Source organism: Phasianus colchicus, chromosome Z, assembly GCF_987193195.1.
Source record: "Phasianus colchicus chromosome Z, bPhaCol1.hap1.1, whole genome shotgun sequence".
Lineage (NCBI taxonomy): Eukaryota > Metazoa > Chordata > Aves > Galliformes > Phasianidae > Phasianus > Phasianus colchicus.
Genome location: NC_143476.1, coordinates 62,992,499 through 63,014,717, shown reverse-complemented (window position 1 = coordinate 63,014,717; position 22,219 = coordinate 62,992,499). Strand labels below are relative to the sequence as shown.

The 22,219-nt window shown below is 38.4% G+C and overlaps 1 protein-coding gene across 6 annotated transcripts in view; it reads right to left on the bottom strand.

Annotated features, from left to right (window-relative positions):
- PTPRD (protein tyrosine phosphatase receptor type D) overlaps positions 1-22,219 on the bottom strand; it is a 353,935-nt gene that overhangs the window by 11,358 nt on the left and 320,358 nt on the right. For all 6 annotated transcript variants that reach the window (XM_090132663.1, XM_090132658.1, XM_090132659.1 and 3 more), the window contains 4 exons: positions 6,995-7,280; positions 6,347-6,525; positions 5,792-5,918; positions 4,706-4,831 (listed from right to left, as the gene is read on the bottom strand). In XM_090132663.1, the coding sequence (XP_089988789.1) occupies positions 4,706-4,831; positions 5,792-5,918; positions 6,347-6,525; positions 6,995-7,280 (718 nt within the window). The remainder of the gene's footprint in view (positions 1-4,705; positions 4,832-5,791; positions 5,919-6,346; positions 6,526-6,994; positions 7,281-22,219) is intronic.

Here is a 22,219-nt window from a genome sequence, read left to right as displayed (position 1 = left end):
GCTGGAACTGGGCTGGGCAAGAGGTGCAAGAAAGGAAAACAAAGTTTTCAATAAGTGTATCAACCAGAAGACAAAAGCTGAAGAAGGCATACCCCTTCTAGTGAGCAATATGGGCAAGCTGGTAACAATGTGCAAGGATAACAACTTTCATGCCTCAGCCTTTTTTGGCAACTGCTCTTCATACACCCCTCAACTGGATGGGTCAGAAGGTGTGGACTAGTGGTGAGCTAAGTCCATCCCAGTACAAGTGAAGATCAGGTTTGCAACTATACCTATAAGTCTATGGGTCCCAACAAGATGCATTCCAGAGTTGTGACGGAATTGGCTGATGTAGTTGCCAAGCCACTCTCAATGATATCTGAAAAGTCATAGTGGTCAGGTGAAGTTCCTGGTCTGGAAAAAAGGCAATGTTGCATCAATTTCTAAGAACTATCAACCTGTCAGCTACACCTCTGTGATAGGGATGATCATGGAACAGATCCTTATGGAAGCTAGAGTAAGGCACACAGAAGAGAGGGAGGTGATAAGATTTAACTAGCATGGCAGGTCCTGCCTGATCAACCTAGAGGCCTTCTATGATGGTGTAAATGCAGCAAGGGAAGAAACACTAGTGTCATCCATCTGGACGTTAGTAAGACCTTTGACACTGTCCCTCATAAAATTCTTAACTCCAAATTGGAAATATGTGGATTTTATGGGTGGACCATTTGATGGATGAGGAACTAGTTGTAAGATTGTACCCAGAGAGTTGTGGTCAACAGCAGATGGAGATCGGTGGGGGATGAAAAGACTGAGGCATGAAAGTTGCTATCCTGACAAAAAGAACTTGGGGACAGTGGTGGATAGTAAACTGGAAAAACCAGCAAAGTGTCCTTGCAGCTCAGAAAGCAAAACATATCCTGGGCTGCATCAAAAGAAGTGTGGCCAGCAGGTCAAGGGAGGTCCTGCCCATCTGCTCTGTGCTGGTGAGACCTCACCTGGAGTACTGCACCCAGATGTGGAATCCTCAGTACAGGAGAGACATAGATTGTTGTATTGTGACCAGAGGGCTATAAAAATGATCCAAGGCATGGAACATCTCCCCTGTGAAAACAGGCTGAAAGAACTAGGGCTGTTCAGCCTGGAGAAGAGAAGGCTCGGAGGTGATCTGATAGCAGCCTTTCAATATCTAAAGGGAATATGAGCAACCCGATCTAGCTGTAGATGTCCCTGTTCATTGCAGGGGAGTTGGATTAGATGACCTTTAAGGTCCCTTCCAACTCAAATATTTCTATGATTCTGTGACTTTAAGGGATGGAAACTGTTCAGAGATTTCTGACACAGGAATTAAGCTTGGATAAGAGTAACTTTTTAAGGGGTAAAAGCAAGAAATGTGCCATTTTATTTAAGTCTAGGTTATCACTGGAAAGACAAATTGCTATGTGAGAAATAGTTTTGATGGCAAGTTTTTTTTTATTTCAAGTGTGTCTAAATCAGTGTATTTTTACTTGTTTCAAGATAGAAGTAACTCAGTAGCCTAGTGGAAATCTTTGAAAACTGGTCTCATTAAGTTTCAGTGGGAATAACTTTTGCTATTTAATACTATTTAATGAACACAGAAGTAAAGGTAGTGAGTCTAATGTTAGATTAGCATTACAGCATATGGGGAACCTACCTTCAGTTTCTTTGTTCCCTCTGCCACTGACATTATAAAAAGTGCTGCTGTCTTTTAATGAGATGCTTGCAGTAACAGTCCAAATACAAATGTCAATTTTAATTAAAATATTTCCCTTCAGAAATTGTAAAGGTTTGCATACACAGGGCAAGAAGTACTAACAAAACAACATACAAATTTTCAGATCCCTGTATGAATCACAAGGCTCTTAAAATAACACAATGTTTCCCAGCTAGCTATTTTGATTTCTTCCTGCTTCTCTCCAGGGATGTGCAATTGTCTTTTTATGAGTCTGTAGAGTTTATAATATCGTCTTACATTCATTACTAATAGTCTAGATTTAAATGAGACTGTCTCATCATATTGACCTTTGGAGTTTACAGAGAAAGTGAGTATAAAAAAGACAGAAGCAGTAGATTGAATCAGTTACAGAGGTCAATTTCACATCACAACAATTCACAGCTCAGTTTCAGAGATAACAGGGAGTCCCAGGCCAAAAATTTGCTGCTGCTCCCCACAAAGGCAGTGTCCTCCTTCGTTGTCTTGGGAATAATTGGCCAACTCAGGTCTGCCAGAGTACTATTGGTAACTAACAGCATGGATCAAATTGGAAATAAGAGAGTTATAATCGCTGCAATATTTATTCTCCTTTGAATAAAACAATTTAGTTAGATGGTCTTAATTATTGTAGAGAACAGCCATAAAGGCATGAAAATTACAGTGCACATTTTGAAAAGTAGTTCTCACTTCTTCCACTAAAGTTAAAGGAAGCTATAGTTTTCAAGCACATTTAGAAAATTTAAGATGGCCTTGAAAGCTTCCCAGGGAGTTACTCAACAAAACTAAGACCATTAAGATAGAGATGTTTTAAATTCGAGAAACAATAATACACAATTATATATTGTATCAAGACTATAGAATCATGGAATCATTAAGGTTGCAAAAAACATCTACGATGATCCAGTCCAACCATTCACCTACTACCAATGTTGCCCATTAAACCACATCCCCAAGTAAAACATCTACCTCTCCTTAAACACCTCTGCGGACATTAACTTCACCAGTTCCTTGGGCAACACATTCTAGTGCCTGACCACTCTTTTAGAGAACAAATTCATTCTAATATCCTATATGAACCTTTCCTGGAGCAACTTGAAGCCACTCCCTCACATCCTATCATGCAGGAAAAGATGCCAATTCCCAACTCCTTCCAGGTAGGTGTAGAGAGCTATAAGCTCTCCTTTTCTCCAGACCAAACAATCCCAGTTCCCTCAAACAGTCATTATAAGCCAGCTCCAGATCCCTCATCAGCTTTGTTGACCTTCGCTGGACACAATGCCTCAATGTCTTTCTTGTAATGAGGGGCCCAAAACTGGACACAGTATTCACAGTGCAGCCTTGTTAGGGCTGAAAATAGGGGGACGTTCGCCTCCCTGCGCCTGCTGGCTACACTATTGCAGATGTAGGCCAGGATACTAGTGGCCTTCTTGGCCTCCTGAGCACTGCTGACTCATGTTTAGTTGAGCTTCAACCAACACTTCCAGATTCTTTTCCTCCATGCAGCTTTCCAGCCAATCTGCCTACATATGGTTGGCAATGTTTAAAATTAAGGTGCATAAATAATAGGATCAATTAAAAAATAACTGGCAAATTAAGATATTTAATCCTTAACCATTAACATTTTAATTGTTTGCTGGCTACAAATAAACAGATTTCTTATAGTATTTTATTATGAAATCCTGAATGAACTTTTCTAAAACACATGTTTTTCAGACATTTTCCTTCAGCTATATCTGTGGTTTTTTGTTATCATTGCCATTTAATGCTCTGAGCTGAGCGAACTATGTCGTGTAAGACTTTTTTTTCAGCTTGAGATAAAACAGATTTTTAATAGACTGCAAAGACTATCAGTACTGTCATTGTGAAAAGTTCTTTTGTTTAGTGTGGTTAAAAACTCGTGTTAGGATCCTATTCTCAAATTCTGCTAAGCACAGAGAGGTTACAAAAGATACAGTTCATGTGATCTTACTACATTTCAATTAGAATGAAAATCAGATTCAAACTGTATCTACAGTTTCTTTTAAAAATATTTAATATCACTTTAGAAATTAAAATGTTCATATACTGGCATGGTTAGTGACCATCATCTAGCTGAGTGTCAGTAATATCTAATTTTGCTGGAAGCTAACATTAAATGTAGCACTTCAGCTAACCACGAGAAAAATTGATATTTTGGAAGATGACTGGCAACTCCAAGTAATCACTCATACAGTGGACAGTGCAACCAGCTATTCTGCTTGAACAAACAGCATTCTATAGCGCATATTGAAATGAAGGTTGCCAGTAATTTTTCCTGCCATGCAGAGTAAAGTGCTAGAAATCAAAAGTTTGAGAAATACCAAATACATATTAAAAGTTTATGTGCATTTAATCTTACTACATATATCACTGTTCAGTTTCAGACTCAGGAATTCAGATAAGAAATGTAGTATGAAAATGAGGATGCTAGGGTCACAGCTGCACATATCTATTCTGCAGATATTCAAGAGTGCTGAAAATAAGCTATGCCAAAAATCAAATTATAATGTGCAAAGCTTGTCAAGCTTTTCTTGTGAATGCTATTTGCTCTGCAGTTTTTAAATTTCACTGTATTAACCTTCACACTCTCTCAACCTAGAGGGTGTGCAAAACAACATATTTACAGCTGCAAGTGACAAAAATTCTCCCCCAAAAAGATCAGCAGGGAAATGATGAGAAAGAGAAAATGGCCTTCAAATTATCTAATGTGCTTTAACCAAATAGCTATTCAGAACTTTACAAAGCTGTGCTGCTAAGATACTAGATCTGAATGAAGTCAGTTTTCCTTAAAGATATTATTCATGTGTAATGAAGTAAATAAATCTAAATATAGTGTATATTTAAATAATAAATATACTTTTTATTTAATTGTGGAAAGCAGTTCTTTAGAGATTTTTACTTATAGAGAAAGAGAAAAAGGAGTTTAAATACTCTTTAAAAATTATGTGAAAGAGCAATGCTGTTGCAACTTACCCTTGCATCTGTAACTTTGAATTCCCTTAGAATATACTGTGGCATGTTGTACTCTGCCATTGGATCTACCACAAAATACTGATATCTGGCTGAACGCTCTGCAGGCCAATACTGATGGCATTTTTCCTACAACATAGCAAAACAAAATATACATTCTGTTACTCCAGACAAATACCCTAATATGATTCTTGCTTGGTAAGTATAACACGGATGCAAAATGCTATTAGTGACAAGAACATTAACTGTTCATCTTACTGTGAACATGAAGTTCCATTCATAGAATTGAAAGATTATCATCAATACTGAACTGCATAGAGGTTTGCTCTTGTCACTGTACCTCTGTATTCCTTTATACATCTGCTCAGTTCTGTTACTTAATGTTACAAGCACTATCCCAAGCCTGACTGCCAAAAGAGAATGGAATTTAAATCTTGACACCACTTTTATTTTTAGTCCTTATTCTCTGTTGAAGTAAATCTCCCAGGCCTCATTCAAAATTTTTCATCTCTAAATCCGAAGTCCCTGGATCATCTCCACTCCCCAAAAACATGGGGATTCATATTTCACTTAATACATACCAGCTTCATCTTGAAGTAATCCTGTCCAGATAGGAAACTGCTTCTTTCTTTCCAATAGTTAAAGTAGAAATCTGAATGAGTTTAGGACTGTAAGCAGACAGCTGAAACTTCAAAGTCCAGCGCAAAGAGCACACAGAAAACATTCAGCCATTCAGCTGTTAAAAATACTCCACTTTTTTTTGACATGAAAATATTTAAACAGATGAGGCAAAATATATTTCCAAATTAGAATTATTCAGCAGACTTTTGTTGGAATATTAACTTGCAAACTGAGTTGCTGAATCTGTGTCCCACAAGAAAATACAATGTCTAGCTCGTCTCTAACACATCTATACATTAGAAAAACTTATATCTGGTGACCATCAGAGCCACTTATTTCCAAGTAGGGAAAGAACCTAAATTCGCATCTTTATCCTTTGACATTCTCATAATAATGAAATATTTTAGTAAGAAAGAATAATAATAATAACAAATATTTCAGTAAAATAATATTATAGCAGTAACTTACTCTGCCCATTTCTCGTAACTTAGTAAGCATGACCACAATCGTAGAATTATGTTCCCACAGCATCCTCCAGAAATCTTCAGTTGTTTCTGCCAAAGGACCCTGTGTAGCTATGTAAGCTTTTTGTTGTCTGTTATTAAAAAAGTAAGGTAAGAAGAATATTTTTATCTCCTGTATGTTATTATTAGTATGTTTTTTTACATCCATATTTAGCAGAATAGTTGTGAAGAAATAGAAGTTGCAGATCATGAATGTGACCAAAATCTTAATAAGTTTCAGTGTGTAAAAATGAATGGTTTGAAGGTAAATAAAACTGGCTGCATATTGCACAATTACAATTGTGTAATATTTTACACAATATTACGCCCATACAATTACCCTGAATTGTATGGGTGGAAATTTAAAAACATTAATAATATTTAAACAAACAAACAAAAAAACAGAATATGTGCAGATATTAAAAATATTGAATTTCAATACTAAATTTTGTTATTTTCAACACCGCTACACACTTTGTAAAATTTAAAAACAGTACCCCAGAGAACACAACATTAATACCTGTATCCATCGACAAAACTGGCATTAATATAATCAGACCCTTCCACTCCTCGGATCGGCTGCAAGCATACTCTTGTAGACTCATATGGCATAATATTGACAAGGCGATTCTTGAATTTATTACAAGGAAGATTGGCACTGATGAATCTTGAAGTGTGAGCCTTAGAACTAGCAAGACGCTGTGCAAAATAAATGAACTAAATAATTAAAATCATATATAACAAAAATAAATGCCATTATCAAGTCCGATGATATATGTTTATTGTATGAACCATTTCATGTTTTATTTTACCATATTCTGTAGTATTATCTAAATATTTGTGAAGCACCCTCTAGCATTTTATAATAGTTTTAACACCTTATAATCATTAATCCATATGGACAAATTTGAGTTTTAAACCATTACAAAATATATGTTTCAAGCTATTCAAACAATAAAGAAGAATATGCTTAAAATTGAACAATTACTGTCTGAACTCTAACTGAAGATAGAACTTCACATTTTACAAGGGACTATCTTCCCAATTTAAAAATTTTAGCTGGAAAATGTTCTAGCTTCCAATTGCTGAATACAGTTGGTGAAGGACATAGCAGCATTAATAGTTACACAGTTTGATGTTGGTTTCCCACAGCATAAGATTCCAGTACCTTAAATTCCAGTTCCATTCCTGTGACATTCTCTCCTGTTTCTATCTGTGTCAGCTTCTGAATATATGCATACAGGTTTCTGGCTGGCACTTCGGTATTTCCACATGTCACTGCTTCCAGCAGTGCATCATGGATAAAGATGTATTGGTCCTCTGTTTGAACCATGTAATTCCTCTGAGCTCTCATTAGAGTTACGTGGCCATAAATATCTACAGTCTTTTCATGCTTTATTCTCTCTAACATGGCATCTATCACAATGAAACAGCCAGTCCTGCCGACTCCAGCACTAAAAGAAATGAACACAGGAGGAAAATATGAAAGGACTATCTCATGCTTTGTGCTTATTTTTATGGCATTCAAGTTATAAAATTTCATAATAGTCATATGAATGGCACATATTTCTGAATATGAACACGTTTTATGAAAAATGTCAGTGCCCTGCAACATGTAAACTCCTTTCATTCCCATTAAAATCAACTGAGACTTTAGAATTATTCATTATGTGGTCCTTGCATCTTGAAATTTCAGGCTTGACTGTGATAGAAATAAAGCACATTACAACATGTTTTAAAAACATATGTTCTTAACAATGAAAAACCCTGGAGGTAATGAGCATTCTACGGAATCAAGATTTATGTGTAGTATCATCTGCAACTCAATACACGTTGTTGATATTCTGCTTACTGAGTTGAATATAGTGGCAAACAACGTTATACTAAATGTCTTGCACATTTCTATTGTGCTTTGGAGGTAAACTTTCTACTACTGCCCACACTGCAAGCGGGGATTCTAGTCACACTGTAACTGGGGATTCTATTAATACAGTTCGCTCTGTCCTCCTCTTTTTAACTAGACCAGGCTATGATATTATTCTTTGCAATGCAATGATGGTTATTTAGCTATGCTAGCTATAGACAAGCTTTGTCCTTACCTGGCCACTTCAGTGTCTATCTTGCATGTCTAGAAAAATGTAAGAAAGGTCTAGACTGGACCTAATATTATTTAAATATTATTTATTATTATTTACGATGGTGGATAGTGATAGGACAATGGGGAATGGTTTTAAACTAAGACAGGGGATGTTTAGATGAGATATTAGGACGTTTTTCACTCAGAGGGTGGTGAAGCACTGGAACAGGTTGCCCAAGGAGGTTATGGATGTCCCATTTCTGGAGGCATTCAAGACCAAGCTGGATGTAGCTCTGGAAGACTGGTCTAGTGGTTGGCGAGCCTGCACATACTAGGGGGGGGTTGAAACTAGATGATCATTGTGGTCCTTTTCAACCCAGGCCATTCTATGATACTACGATCACTTCAAATACCTGAAAGGCGATTGCAGAGGGAATGGGGTTGGTCTCTTCTCACAGGTGACAGGATGAAGGGAAATGAGCACAAGTTGTGCCAGGGGAGGTTTAGGTTAGATATCAAGAACTTAGTTACAGTAAGGGTCATTAAGCACTGGATAGGGTCCCCAGGGAGCTGGTTGAGTCACCCTCTCTGAACGTGTTTAAAAACCATCTGGATGGGGTATCCAGGGACATGATTTAGAGGAGAGTTGTTAGAATTAGGGTAGTATGGTAAGGTTGTGCTTGGACTTGATGATCTTTAAGGCCTTTTCCAACCTAATCAATTCTATGATTCTAAGATGAAAAAGAACAAAAAATACAAAAGAACAGAAAATATACTAGAGATTTGATTAAGCAACATGTGCTAAATGGAGCCACATTTCCTAAGCCCTCTGTGGATATTCTTTTATGGAGATATCTGAACATCAATGGTACTCAAACCAATCTGAAAATGGATTCCTCCATTGAACTGTGAAAGTAGAAGTGCAAAATATGATGTATACTATTTTCTTATCTGAGATCATATCGTATCTGTCACAGTGAATACTGGTTCCTGTTGTTCTAAATGCTTAACTCTTTTCAGTTAGTGACATGAAATATATTGCATAGTATAGCAAGCAACACTTCATAAACAGAGAATCACAGAATATCCTGAGCTGGAAGAGACTCACAAGGATCACTGACCCCTCTAAGTTAAGCTGATTTTTTTTTTTAATGATAGAAGGAAATAAAAATTATTAAACACTAGCATCTAGAGGGTAAGAGAATAAGGTATTCTCATAGTTCCTAAATATTAAGGAGATGTTAAGTATCTTAATTCCATCTTGAAATCAGTAATTAAATGTATCAATTTATTTCCCGCATAACACTCAAAGAATCTGTGCCAACTACCAACAAGTTTCATTTACTTACAATTAAATCAAAGGGGAGTACAGAGTAGAAAGATGAAGAGTCACATGAGCTAAGTTGTGTTTCTAAGTTTGTATGTGTACAAAATGTTTACTCTCACTTCTTCTCACTACTTACTGTCCACAAAAGAACACTGGAAACAGCTGAGAATTTTTGCTAACAGACCAAATGCATCAAACTTACATTTCTTAGATTCTACTCTTTCCCAGATTTTAAAGAAACACATATGCAAGTCAGATGTGGTTGCATGAAGGTTTAAACCAATATCTGGAAACTCACTACGAATCTGAATTTGAACGAAACATAAAACACTGCACTTACAAATTTCTTTCCACTAATTCTTTCCACTAATTTTTAATATAGAAATGACAAGGAAAAACGGCATGCAACTTTTGAAGATTTATAGTTACATATTTTTTGTATTTGCAAAAGGAACAGTTTCATAGAAAAGCATAGCTAATAGGAAAGACTGATAATATAAAAGCTCAGCTGTCATTACCTATACAATACCTCTGCATTTGTTTTTTCCCAGACAAAGAAGTGCTGGCAAAGTGAAAAATAAAACTGTGTGACTGTGCAGATATTCTCAGTAGTTTAGAATATTGTTCTTTTTCCTGTCAGATACTAATGAAATACTCTAATAGCACTATGTTTATAACTCAATATGCCATTTTCTGGATCAAACATTAAAAATTCTGCTGGTAGCTAAAGATGAGAACTGCAAAATTTCAACACAGATAAAATCTTATATACTCAGCTGGAATTAATAGCTTTTATTTATTTATTTTTTCTTCATATCGTGTATTGCTATTTATATAGTTATTCTTCCATAAGCAAACTAACAGTAATAGTTATTAACTTCCTTTATCAGAGAAGACATTTGCTAGTTTACAGATCAAGATGTGAGATCAAAGCATGCAACCATGCACAAATGTTTTTTTGTGATAAGGATGCAGAGTCAGACTTACTACATTTATTGAGGTATTTGACTCCACTGGGTTCCTGACACATTCTTCTCTGGAGTGTGTAAGCAAAGCGTTTTACAACCTTAAGGTATTTGCGACATTCCAACTGTGTAAGTTGTAACAACCGAGACAATTCCCCTCAATTCCCATATAAAAGTTAGAACAGTTTACCTTCCTTCCTTTTGCCTCTACATATTTTAAAATCTGAGCTTCAATAACTTATAATACAATAACCAGCAGGCATACAATTTCTGCACACTGATGGACTGCTTTAGGCTGGTCCATTTCCCTCTTGACCAGGTTGCTCAAAGCCCCATCGAGTACCTCTTTGAATGCCTCCAGGGAGGGGACGCCCACAACCTCTCTGGGCAATCTGTTCCAGTGCGACCCTCACAGTAAAGAATTTCTTCCTAATAGCTAGTCTAAATCTACCCTATTCCAGTTTAAAGTCATTTCCCCTCATCCTGTCATTACATGCTCTTATAAAAAGTCCCTTCCCCGCTTTCCAGTAGGCTCCCTTCAAGTACTGGAAGGCTGCTATAAGGTTTCCTCAGAGCCTTCTCTTCAGGTTGAAGAGCCCCAGCTCTCTGACTGTCCCCAAAGGAGAGGTGCTCCAGCCCTCTGATCACCTTCATAGCTTTCCTCTGGACCTGCTCCAATACTTCAATGTCATTCTTGTGTTAGGGGCTCCAGAACAGGACACAGCAATCCAGGTGGGATCTCACAAGAGCAGGGCAGAGGGGAAAAATCACCTCCCTTGTTCTGTTGGTCATGCTTCTCTTGATGCAGCCCAGGGTACAACTAGCCTTCTGGGCTGCAAGTGCATGTTGGTGGCTCACATTGAATCTTTCATCAGCCAACACTCCCAAATCCTTCTCCTCAGGGCTGCTCCCAGGCCATTCTCTGCCTAACCTGTATTTATGCTTGGGATTGCCCTGACCCAGGTGCAAGACCTTGCACTTGGCCTTGTTGAACTTCATGGGGTTGGTGTGGGCCCACCTCTCAAGCCTTTCCAGGTCCCTCTAGAGGGCATCCTTTCCCGTTTGGCGTGTCAACTGCAACACTCAGCATCATGTCATCTGCAAACTTGCTGAGAGCTCATTTGATCCCACTGTCCATGTCACCTAAAAAGGTGCTAAATAACACTAGTCCCAGCACTGATCCCTGAGGGATACCACATGTCACCAGCCTTCACTTGGACATTGAGCCATTTACCACAACTCTCTGAGTGCAATTCCTTATGCAGTGAGAAGTCCATCTATCAAATCTTTTTCTCTCTCTTTCTCTTTTTTTTTGGGGGGTGGAGTGGGAGGGAGGGAACAGGATGTCCTGTGGGATAGTGTCAAATGCTCTGCACAAGACCAGGTAGATGACATAGTTTACCCTGCCTTTATCCACTGACGCTGTAACTCCATCATAAAAGGCCACCAAGTTTATCAGGCATAACTTGCCCTTGGTGAATCCAGATTGGTTACCACCAGTTCCCTTATCTTTATTTTCCCTGTGCCTTAGGAGGGCCTTCAGAAAGGTGTGCATCATGATCTTGATCTATGTACTTCTTAAGATAGTGCTGATACACTGCTGGGAAGCCTAGCAGTTTAAATCATTGCTGATATGAAGTTCATCATTTGTTAAATTAAATGATGAACTCATAGAATATCAAACCCAGAAAAACTGTAACAGTAAACTTAAAAAAAAAAAAAAAAAAAGGAAAAAATGCTATTTTTCTGAGTACCTGATGAAAGTAAACTTTGTAACTCAAGGCAACTAAGCAATAATAAAAATAATAAAAGTAGAATGAAATATCACAAAATGTTTAATGAAGGATCTCATATATTTTGATTATCTCTTGCGTGCTAAACTCATACTTCCTCTCTTTTGCTATTACCATGATGTACTGAAACACTTCCTGGCTTCCATATTTTTTTTCTTTGAAAAACTGTCAAAAGATATGTTTCTATTTATTTATACGGTCAGCTACATAGCTTCATAGTATAAACAAGGATATTTATCTCAACAGTAATTCTAATTAAACAACCCAATCTTGTGTTTTCATGGTAACTCTGCAAAGAAAAAAGTTTAATATAACTAGACAGGCAACTGACATTGAATTTTTTTCACAGTTTATTCATGAGTATCATTATTTAACAATTAAGGAATTATGCATACTTTATCCAACAGGCACTTCCTTAGCTGTCAGATTGTAAAGAAAAAAACTGGAAATATTCTGTCACTAACTAAAAATTTCCTTACTGATTATGTTTTTGCCCATATTTTCTCCTATTCGTCCATATCTTAGTGAATTTAATCATACATTATAATAAGAAAAGACAACTAAAATTTCTTTAATGCTGAAGGCCTAAGCTGCACATCATGATGTGTACAGAATTTTATTTGTGCATCTTTTTTCCATGATTTCAGCAGATATTAACTAACCAATAAATCATCTTTGTTACACATATTCTCTGCTGCACAAGTTACCAAGCACAAAAACTGATTTTCTTATGCTCTGGGAAGAAATAAAATATGAAAACATCACCAACAGAGTGAGGCAGCTGGAATATCCTGAGATTACAAAGCATGTGAGGAACTGACATTTTCTCTCTAGATGTAGAACATCCTAACACAGAAGATACAGGCCATGTCCTAAGTAGGACTGAAGGAATCAAACAGCCACTGGGACCAGTAATAAAAATATATCCTATTGAATTGTAAATTCAGGTCTATTTTCCTCTTGGGGGAACAAACAAACAAACAAAAAACCACAACCTCCCCCCCCCCCCCCCCCCAAAAAAAAAAAACAGCTTTACTTGTTGCTAATGATAATAATTCATCTCCTGTGTCAAAATTCACGTATTTACTAAAAAGCTGTCATGATTTTCTTTCTTAATTTTATCTTCTGCTGATACTGTCAGAATTTTTTGCAATGCTAACTTTAACATTAATGATAGATTCTAATGAGTTTAAAAGCTGAATATTTAAACAATTTACTAAGTAGACACAGCTAGTAGGGAACACTTACTGATTAAAATTTTATCATTAATCCTATTACAACATCTGTTTTTAACTTCTAAAAATGTGACTGACTCAGTCCCATGAACTAAAACATGCTTAGTGTCCTGCAATTCACAAAAAGAAAAATTGTAAGGCATAAGGGAGCAATTCCAATTCCACTTTAAAATAATTGTATGGGTATGATAAAGGTTTGATTTTGTGATTAACTTGTAACTGTTTAAATGATGACCCTTTACTGATACTTCATTAATTTGGCAAATGAAGGCAATGTAATTGCCAGTATTCACAGTGCATTTAATTGGAAGCAAAGACAGTAAAATATAAACCAAAAATCACTTAGGACATTTTTGACTCACATCAGGGGAAAAATTATTGAATATTAGTTTCAAATTGAATTAACCTTGCATTTTTTAACTGAAAATAAATAAAACTGGTTGTGATACAGGAAACATATAAAAATGCCTGGATTTTATTGAGGGGCCTTGTGTACTTAACTAGATTCCAATAGATACCAGAAGTTCTGTGGCACTGCTGATAAGGTCAATATTTAGATTATGTGATAGACCAAGGGAAAATGGTTTCAAAGAGGAGATTTAGGTGGACATAAGGAAGAAGTATTTTACAGTAAGGGTAGTGAGGCACTGGAACAGGTTGCTGAGAGAGCATGCCCTGTTCCTGGAGACATTCAATGCCAGGCTGTACCAGGCTTTGGGTAACCTAATCTAGCTATAGGTGTGTCACACTCCAATTTATAGGAGGGAGCTGAGGTTCTTTTAATATCTGTATACCCCTGAACTTGTTCGTCTGTGTCCTCAGCAAGCTTTGAGACAATGATGATGCAAAATAATAATCTCTTACAAGGTGTTTCTATCCATTACAGAGGATTTGGACTAAATGACCTTTAAAAGTCTCTTTTAGCTCAAAAGATTCTATGGCTTTTTTTTTTTTTTTTTTTTTTTTTTCATTAAACTATTAGGAAATTAGCTTGCAGTTGAAAACCACTGTTTCTATTCAGGAAGCAGCAAAAATCCTTTTGAAACCACTAACCATCCTTTTGAGTGGATAAATCTGACTATAGTAACACCAAGGCTTTGTGCAAAGCTACGTCTGAATTTCATTTTAGAAGAGATACTGAACAGCTTCAAGAATTCAGGCACTGGCTTATGAGACATCTATGTGACTGCACAAGGACCTTCTTTTCTTCTAACTGTGATTACTACATGATACTAGCAATCAAGTATGGTATATGAAAACATTGTGGGATTTGAAAAATGTTTCACCAAAAAAGATGATTTTAGCCAGTGTGTCTTCTTCATTTTTATGCTATGCATAGAGGAGACTATATTTGTTATGGAAGACATATAAAGCTTCTTAAAATAAATTAGGGAGAAAAAAAAAAAAAAAAAAAGAACAGAAAAAATAAGTACATTTCATTAGAAGTATATAAAGCTCAGTTTAGAGCTCTCTGGAGTTTTCATAGGTAGTTGGCAAAAGCATAGGAATCTGACAAATCAAAAGATAGCCTTAGATTTTTTTTTTTTTTTATTGAGCTTTATGAAGATGTTTCAGTTCCCATGTTCTCAGAATTCTACTGCTACCAAAAGTTTAAAGCACTTTTATTGTTGTTGAATGGGCTTGCAAAACTGTGATGACATGAATGTCAAAAAGAAATTAATGGAGGAAGAGATCCATCAAAGTATATTAAACAACCAGATACAGACAAAATTTCTCCAGAAATCCTTACAGTAGACTTGGTTTGAATAGGTACTCTAAAAAAACTAACATTTGAGATCTACAAGAAGAGAAAATTTCAAAAGACTAAAATACTTAAAGGAACCATAAGCATTCCTTTTACCTCCCCTGTATTCAAACCAGATCTCTAGAACTTTTCCTTTCAATTAACTTTTCTGTATTTGGGTACCTAGCACTCATAGTAAATATGTCATTTAAGAAGTTCAGCACTACTTCTGATCCTGTTTTTTTTTTTTTTTTTTTTTTTCCTGTCTTAAAAAGAATAGAACATGGCAAAGTATTCTCCTTGCTTCTTTCATGAAACTGTGGGGGTAGTGACTAGAAGGACTCTGATTGCTCTGCTCATCAGATGTATCATGGCAGAATTTTGTATTTACTTATATTTACTTTTCCCTTTGGGGTTGATTATTGATTTTATATAGCAACACATGCCTTGATCCTGCTTTTCATAGAAGATTTTTATATGTGCACCTTACTATAAATCACTGTATCACCTAATTTCTTCAATTACTCAGAAATACATAGAAAGAAAATTAGAATAAATCATATTTCTCTGTATTGTTTTTATCTTTGGAGAAGGATTCCCTTTTTTTTTTTTTTTTTTTCTTTTTTTTTTTAAATTTCAGGATCAATTCAGTTCACAGATATCCTTAATTTCCACTGCTCTAAATACAATCTCATATGTATTTGATGAGAGCAGCTGCTTTGGAGCTAGCCTGGCCAGCACCAGAGCATCTAATTACAAGGTATGAGGGAGTTTGGGGGTTTCCTTCATCAGGGAAACACTAAAAACAGAGAAACCCTCCAACAATGGGCAGCTATTGTGAGAGAGGCTGACCTGGTATGGGCATTGCCAAGGCCATGAAGGCCACATCTGTGCCCCTAAAATAAACCTCAGAGAGGGCAGTGACTAAGCTTATGATGGGTGAGCAGTGTGGTTGTCAGCTGTACACCTGTCGTGTGCTGTAACAGCTGGAGCTGGACCTCACATGGCAGGGCACTGAGGTTTTGCCAGCTTCAGAAGTGAGGAGCACTCATTCTGTGTGACTCTCATAGCAGGATGGCGAGCACTCAATCCTGAGCCAAGGCTGCAGCTCTGGCAAGGGGGATGCACCATCTACCTCTGTCATGATCAGTGCCTCCACTCAGAATAGTCTACAAAAGGAAGAAGCATCTGTGCAGACTACAGTTTGTGGGAAGCATCTGGACCTTGCTACTGGAGCAGAAGTGAGAGGCAAACTTGCCTGTGTAAGATGTAATCATGTGGAGCACCTCCTGCAACAGCTGACTGCTGCAGGAGACAGTCTTGTCACTGTTATGCCAGTGATGAGAAATGGCAAATTGCCTTGAGAAAGACTAACAAGGAAAATGCCTGCCTCAAAGCCTGAGTTGTCTCTGCAGAACCACTTCACAGCTCTCCAGGCTGGGAAGGAAAAAGAAACAATAACATGTAAATTGTCTGAACTGAGTAAGGCAGCCAGACCTACTCCCCATTGCATAACAACTATGGATGGTAGTGGTGGGTGATTCTCTGCTGAGGGGTACAGAGGCACCTATTTGTTGTCCTGACCTGCTATCTAGGAAAGTCCTCTGTTTACCAGAAGCCCACATCAAGGACATGACAGAGAGGCTGCCAGTCCTTATATGTCCCACAGACTACTACCTGCTGCTGCTGTTTCATGTAGGCACCAGTGACACAGCTGTCAGCAGCATGAGAACATCAAGAGAGACTACAAGGAGCAGGAGCAGCATGAAGAACTTGGAGCGCAGGTAGTCATATCATCAGTCCTCCAAGTTAGGGAATGGGGAGGGAAAGGGCTCATAGAATTAAGAAAATCAGTAAATGGCAAAATGAGTGCTTTTGTCAACAGGGCTCTGGCTACTTATGTCATGGAACAAATTTTGAGAAATCTGGTCTTCTCAGGGAGGATGGGGTTCATCTCACAGACAAAGAGAAGACCACCTTTGACAACATGCTTTCCAATTTAATCAGGAGGGCTTTAAATTAAAGTTGCTGGGAGTGGGGATCCTCAAATTACTGAACTCTCAAGCTGACAATGGTAGTGGATGCCCTGACCCTGGAGTAGGATCAGAAGCCAGTAAGACAACACCTAAGGTTCAAGATAAGGGAACTCCAATTGGTAAACAAGTCTCAATTAGAGCCCAACTCAAATGCCTGTGCATCAGTCCATGGAGCGTAGGGAACAATCAGGAGGAGTTGCAGGTGTGTGTGTTCCTGGGCTATGATGTCACTGGCATCACTGAGATGTGGTGGGATGACTCTCCTGACTGGAATGTAGGAACAGATGGGTACAAACTGTTTAAGAAAGATAGGCAGGGAAGAAGGAGAGTATGCCCTGTACATCACTGACCAACTGGAGACCATGGAGTTCCACTTGGAAATAGATGAGGAGTTGACAAAGGGCTTATGGGTAAAGGTTAAAGAGAAGGCAGGGGAAGAAGACATTATAGTAGGGGTCTGCTAGAGGCAACCTGAATAACAAAACAGTTTATAGAGGGATGAGACCCTCTATAAACAGATAGGAGCAGCATCACATTCACAAAACATGGTCCTCATGGGGGGACTTCTACCACCTCAATGTCTGTTGCAGGACAACACACCAGAAATCGAAAAGGTTTCTGGAATGGTTGATGATAACTTTCCTTTCCAAGCAGTACAGAAATCCATAAGAAAAGGTGCTGTGCTGTATTTTGTCATCACCAGCAGAACAGGCTGGTGAGTAATGTGAAGCTCAAGGGCAGTTTTGGCTATAGTGTTCAAAATTCTCAGGGTATCAAAGAAAGTGCACAGAAAGCTTGTCTCTCTGGACTCCAGGAAAAAAATGCTGAACTCTTCAGGGAACTATATGGCAAGGTGACATGGGGGAAAACCCTGGAGGGAAGAGGGCCCAAGAAAGTTGATTGGTATTCAAGAACTGTGTACTACATGCCGAGAAAAACTGCATTCTGAGGAAAAGGAAGGCAGGCAAGAATACCAGGAGGCCTCTGAGGATTGACAAGGACTTACTTAATCACAAAAAGAATGTCAATAGGGAGTGGAATCAGGAACAGGTAACATGGAAGGGATAAAGATGATCAGTCTAGGAAAGCCTAACATAATTAAATCTAGCCAGGGACATAAAGAGGAACAAGAAGAAATTCTACGGGTATAACAATGATAAAAAAGAAGGTCAGGGAAGATGTGGACACTCTATGGAAGGAAACTGGAGTACTGGTCATGAGGGATATGGAGAAAACTGAGGTGCTCAGTGAAAGTCTTCACCGGCAAAGCCTCTAGTCACACTGTCAAAGTTGGAGAAAGCAATGGTAAGAACTTGGAAAAGGTAGATCAGCCTGCTGAAAGTGAAGATGAGATTCAATACCATTTAAAGAACCAGAAGGTGCACAAGTACATGTGACCCAATGAGATCCATCCATTGGTTTTGGAGGCACTGGAGTATGAAGTTGTGAAGCTGCTGTCCATAGTATTTGAAAGGTCATAGTAGTCTAGCGAAGTTCCCTCTGAATGGAAAAGGGGAAATATAATCTCCACTTTCAAGGAGGGAAATAAAGAAAATTGAGAACTGCAGGCCAGTCACCTCTGTGCCTGGCATGATTACAGAGCAGATCCACATGAAGGCCCTCCTAAGGCACAGGGAAAATAAAGATAAGGGAACTGGTGGTAACCAACCTGGATTCACCAAGGGCAAGTTATGCCTGATAAACTTGGTGGCCTTTTATGATGGAGTTACAGCGTCAGTGGATAAAGGCAGGGTAAACTATGTCATCTACCTGGTCTTGTGCAGAGCATTTGACACTATCCCACAGGACATCCTGTTCCCTCCCTCCCACTCCACCCCCCAAAAAAAAAGAGAAAGAGAGAGAAAAAGATTTGATAGATGGACTTCTCACTGCATAAGGAATTGCACTCAGAGAGTTGTGGTAAATGGCTCAATGTCCAAGTGAAGGCTGGTGACATGTGGTATCCCTCAGGGATCAGTGCTGGGACTAGTGTTATTTAGCACCTTTTTAGGTGACATGGACAGTGGGATCAAATGAGCTCTCAGCAAGTTTGCAGATGACATGATGCTGAGTGTTGCAGTTGACACGCCAAACGGGAAAGGATGCCCTCTAGAGGGACCTGGAAAGGCTTGAGAGGTGGGCCCACACCAACCCCATGAAGTTCAACAAGGCCAAGTGCAAGGTCTTGCACCTGGGTCAGGGCAATCCCAAGCATAAATACAGGTTAGGCAGAGAATGGCCTGGGAGCAGCCCTGAGGAGAAGGATTTGGGAGTGTTGGCTGATGAAAGATTCAATGTGAGCCACCAACATGCACTTGCAGCCCAGAAGGCTAGTTGTACCCTGGGCTGCATCAAGAGAAGCATGACCAACAGAACAAGGGAGGTGATTTTTCCCCTCTGCCCTGCTCTTGTGAGATCCCACCTGGATTGCTGTGTCCTGTTCTGGAGCCCCTAACACAAGAATGACATTGAAGTATTGGAGCAGGTCCAGAGGAAAGCTATGAAGGTGATCAGAGGGCTGGAGCACCTCTCCTTTGGGGACAGTCAGAGAGCTGGGGCTCTTCAACCTGAAGAGAAGGCTCTGAGGAAACCTTATAGCAGCCTTCCAGTACTTGAAGGGAGCCTACTGGAAAGCGGGGAAGGGACTTTTTATAAGAGCATGTAATGACAGGATGAGGGGAAATGACTTTAAACTGGAATAGGGTAGATTTAGACTAGCTATTAGGAAGAAATTCTTTACTGTGAGGGTCGCACTGGAACAGATTGCCCAGAGAGGTTGTGGGCGTCCCCTCCCTGGAGGCATTCAAAGAGGTACTCGATGGGGCTTTGAGCAACCTGGTCAAGAGGGAAATGGACCTGCCTAAAGCAGTCCATCAATGTGCAGAAATTGTATGCCTGCTCCTAACAGCTATTACCTTGCTTCCTTTGTATTTCAATTTGTTTTGTATTGTTGGAGTGGAATGTTTTGAGGAGTCATTCTGTACTTTTGCACATCTCTATTCTTAGATTAGACCTTCATGTTGACTTTGTTTTCAGGGACATGCTGAACCTCTCTTCCATTCCATGTAAGAAGACCTATTACCTGCTCCATGTGGGGAGTGGCAAGGTGAACTGATGCTATCTGAAACTGAGTTAAAAATGTTGGGAAGGGATGCGTTCTGCAGTGCTGGTTAATAGGATGATCTTGGAAGTACTTGCTGAAAACTCAGAAGCTTCATAGTTCCTTCTGAGTCTCTTTCTGGCCTCAGGATCCCTGTAGTTCAAGCCATGGTACTTCCATTTGCTAGTTGTCATAACTGGTGTTTGAACTGGTAGATGAGAAGTGATAAGGTACCAGACTGTGATTCAGACAGTATTTCATTTGGTAACGGCACAGTAAAAATGAAGACAAGACACAGTAGTACCATATGTCTATAGTCTGTGCTATCTGCATTTTTGATATCTACTGCAAGTTGAAAGCCCTAAGTTAATTGGGCTCTACTTGCCCATATGTCATGGTTTTGGTTTTTGCTTATTTGATTTTCAATATTCAACATCAAAACATCATGTACTGGAAGTGTTAATGTTCTAATTCTACGTACCTATCCCTATACATTGCGGAAGTCACGGGATCTGACCCTTCCGGGGGGGGCGGTCTCTTACTGCCTGGCAGTGGGTGCTGGAGGGTGCTTTCCTAGCCGTTCCAAGCTTTTTCAGGTTTGACTCGGTCTCGGGAACTCTCTCTCATATCTTATTTGATTCATTAGTCTCAATTTCAATTAGATTGTATTATATTGTATTATTTTGTATTCCGATATCATAGTTAGTAAAATAAGTTTACCTCCATAGATTGTTGCCGCTGTTTCTTTCCTTTTCCCCCTTCCTTCCCATTTTGTGGGCCCAGGTGGGGGGTGGGGAGGGCAGGGGCCTACTGCCCCCTGTCACGGGCATAAACTGATCCAGTTAATTCCGTGACACCATAATATTGTATTAATTTATGTTTGAAAACTTAGAAGGAATCAGAAGTTAGTCCTAAAGCTGAAGATGATGGAACTGTTGTAGCAAATCTACTGTTTCAAATCTCCATCTCAAAATATCTTTTTCCAGGGAAAACTGATATTTCTGAGAGGACACATTCACAGGATTACATTTGGTTTAAATTGATGAAGTTGTAATCATATAATGAGATACACAGCAGAAAACAGAAGAAAAAATAAATATTCTCTGATGAGCTCATATTAAGGCTCTTCCAGGTCTCTGTTTTCTTAAGCCAAGTGCTTAAAAAGAAGAAAAATTCTGTCTGATTTCTTTCATACCAGAGAGAAGTTATAATGAAAATCATGATTGTTTTTTTTTTTTTTCTTTTCTTTTCTAAAGATATACATATAATAAAATAGCTTTAAAATGAGCTTGGATAGTACAATGACAATCTTCGAACAAATATCATCTACTTTGAAACTTCAGTTGACAAACAAACAAACAATTCAGCACTGCAATTCAGGATTCACTTGGAAAAGTAGATGTTGACAAAACCTGATAACAAATGATGAGACTGAACTAAGCCTGTACAAGTATATAAAAAATGAATAAAGACAGCTATTCAAGGCTGAATACTGATTGGAAAGCCTCTACTAAAAGATAACAATATGATTTTTAAAGCTGCATTTTACTTGTATAGGCACAGGGAAATGATTTAAAGAGGCTTTCATGCTGATTACTTTAGATGAAAATACAGCTAGCTCAAAGTTAGCCAAACATGCCTTGTAGCCAAGTTGATGTAATGCATTCCAGTGTACTGTGTCCATGGATATTCCGGAATATACTGTAGGTACATCTGGGAAATCTCAGAGATACCCCTTTCCAGAATTCAGCAATTGGATTATAAAAATATTTTCACATTTCCTGCAGATGGCTGGATTCTTTTCTTCCCTTGTAATTTTAATTCTGAATACATTATGGGCAGCTGCTGGCTCTGATAGAACCTAATTGCTCTTTTACTAGACTCAGCTGCAAGCAGTCAGATTTCCTTTTCCTTTGTAGAGTATATTACATATAAACATGGGCGGGGAGAAAAATAACCAATTAACTAAATACATATGGATAAAATGACTCACTGAAAGAGCTGATCAAATAATGTATCAAACTACAGCTTAGGTCAAAGGAAATTACAGGCCTTGTAGGACATGGTAATATATATGTGGAAATAATTATCAGCACAAACATACTTGTAATTTGAG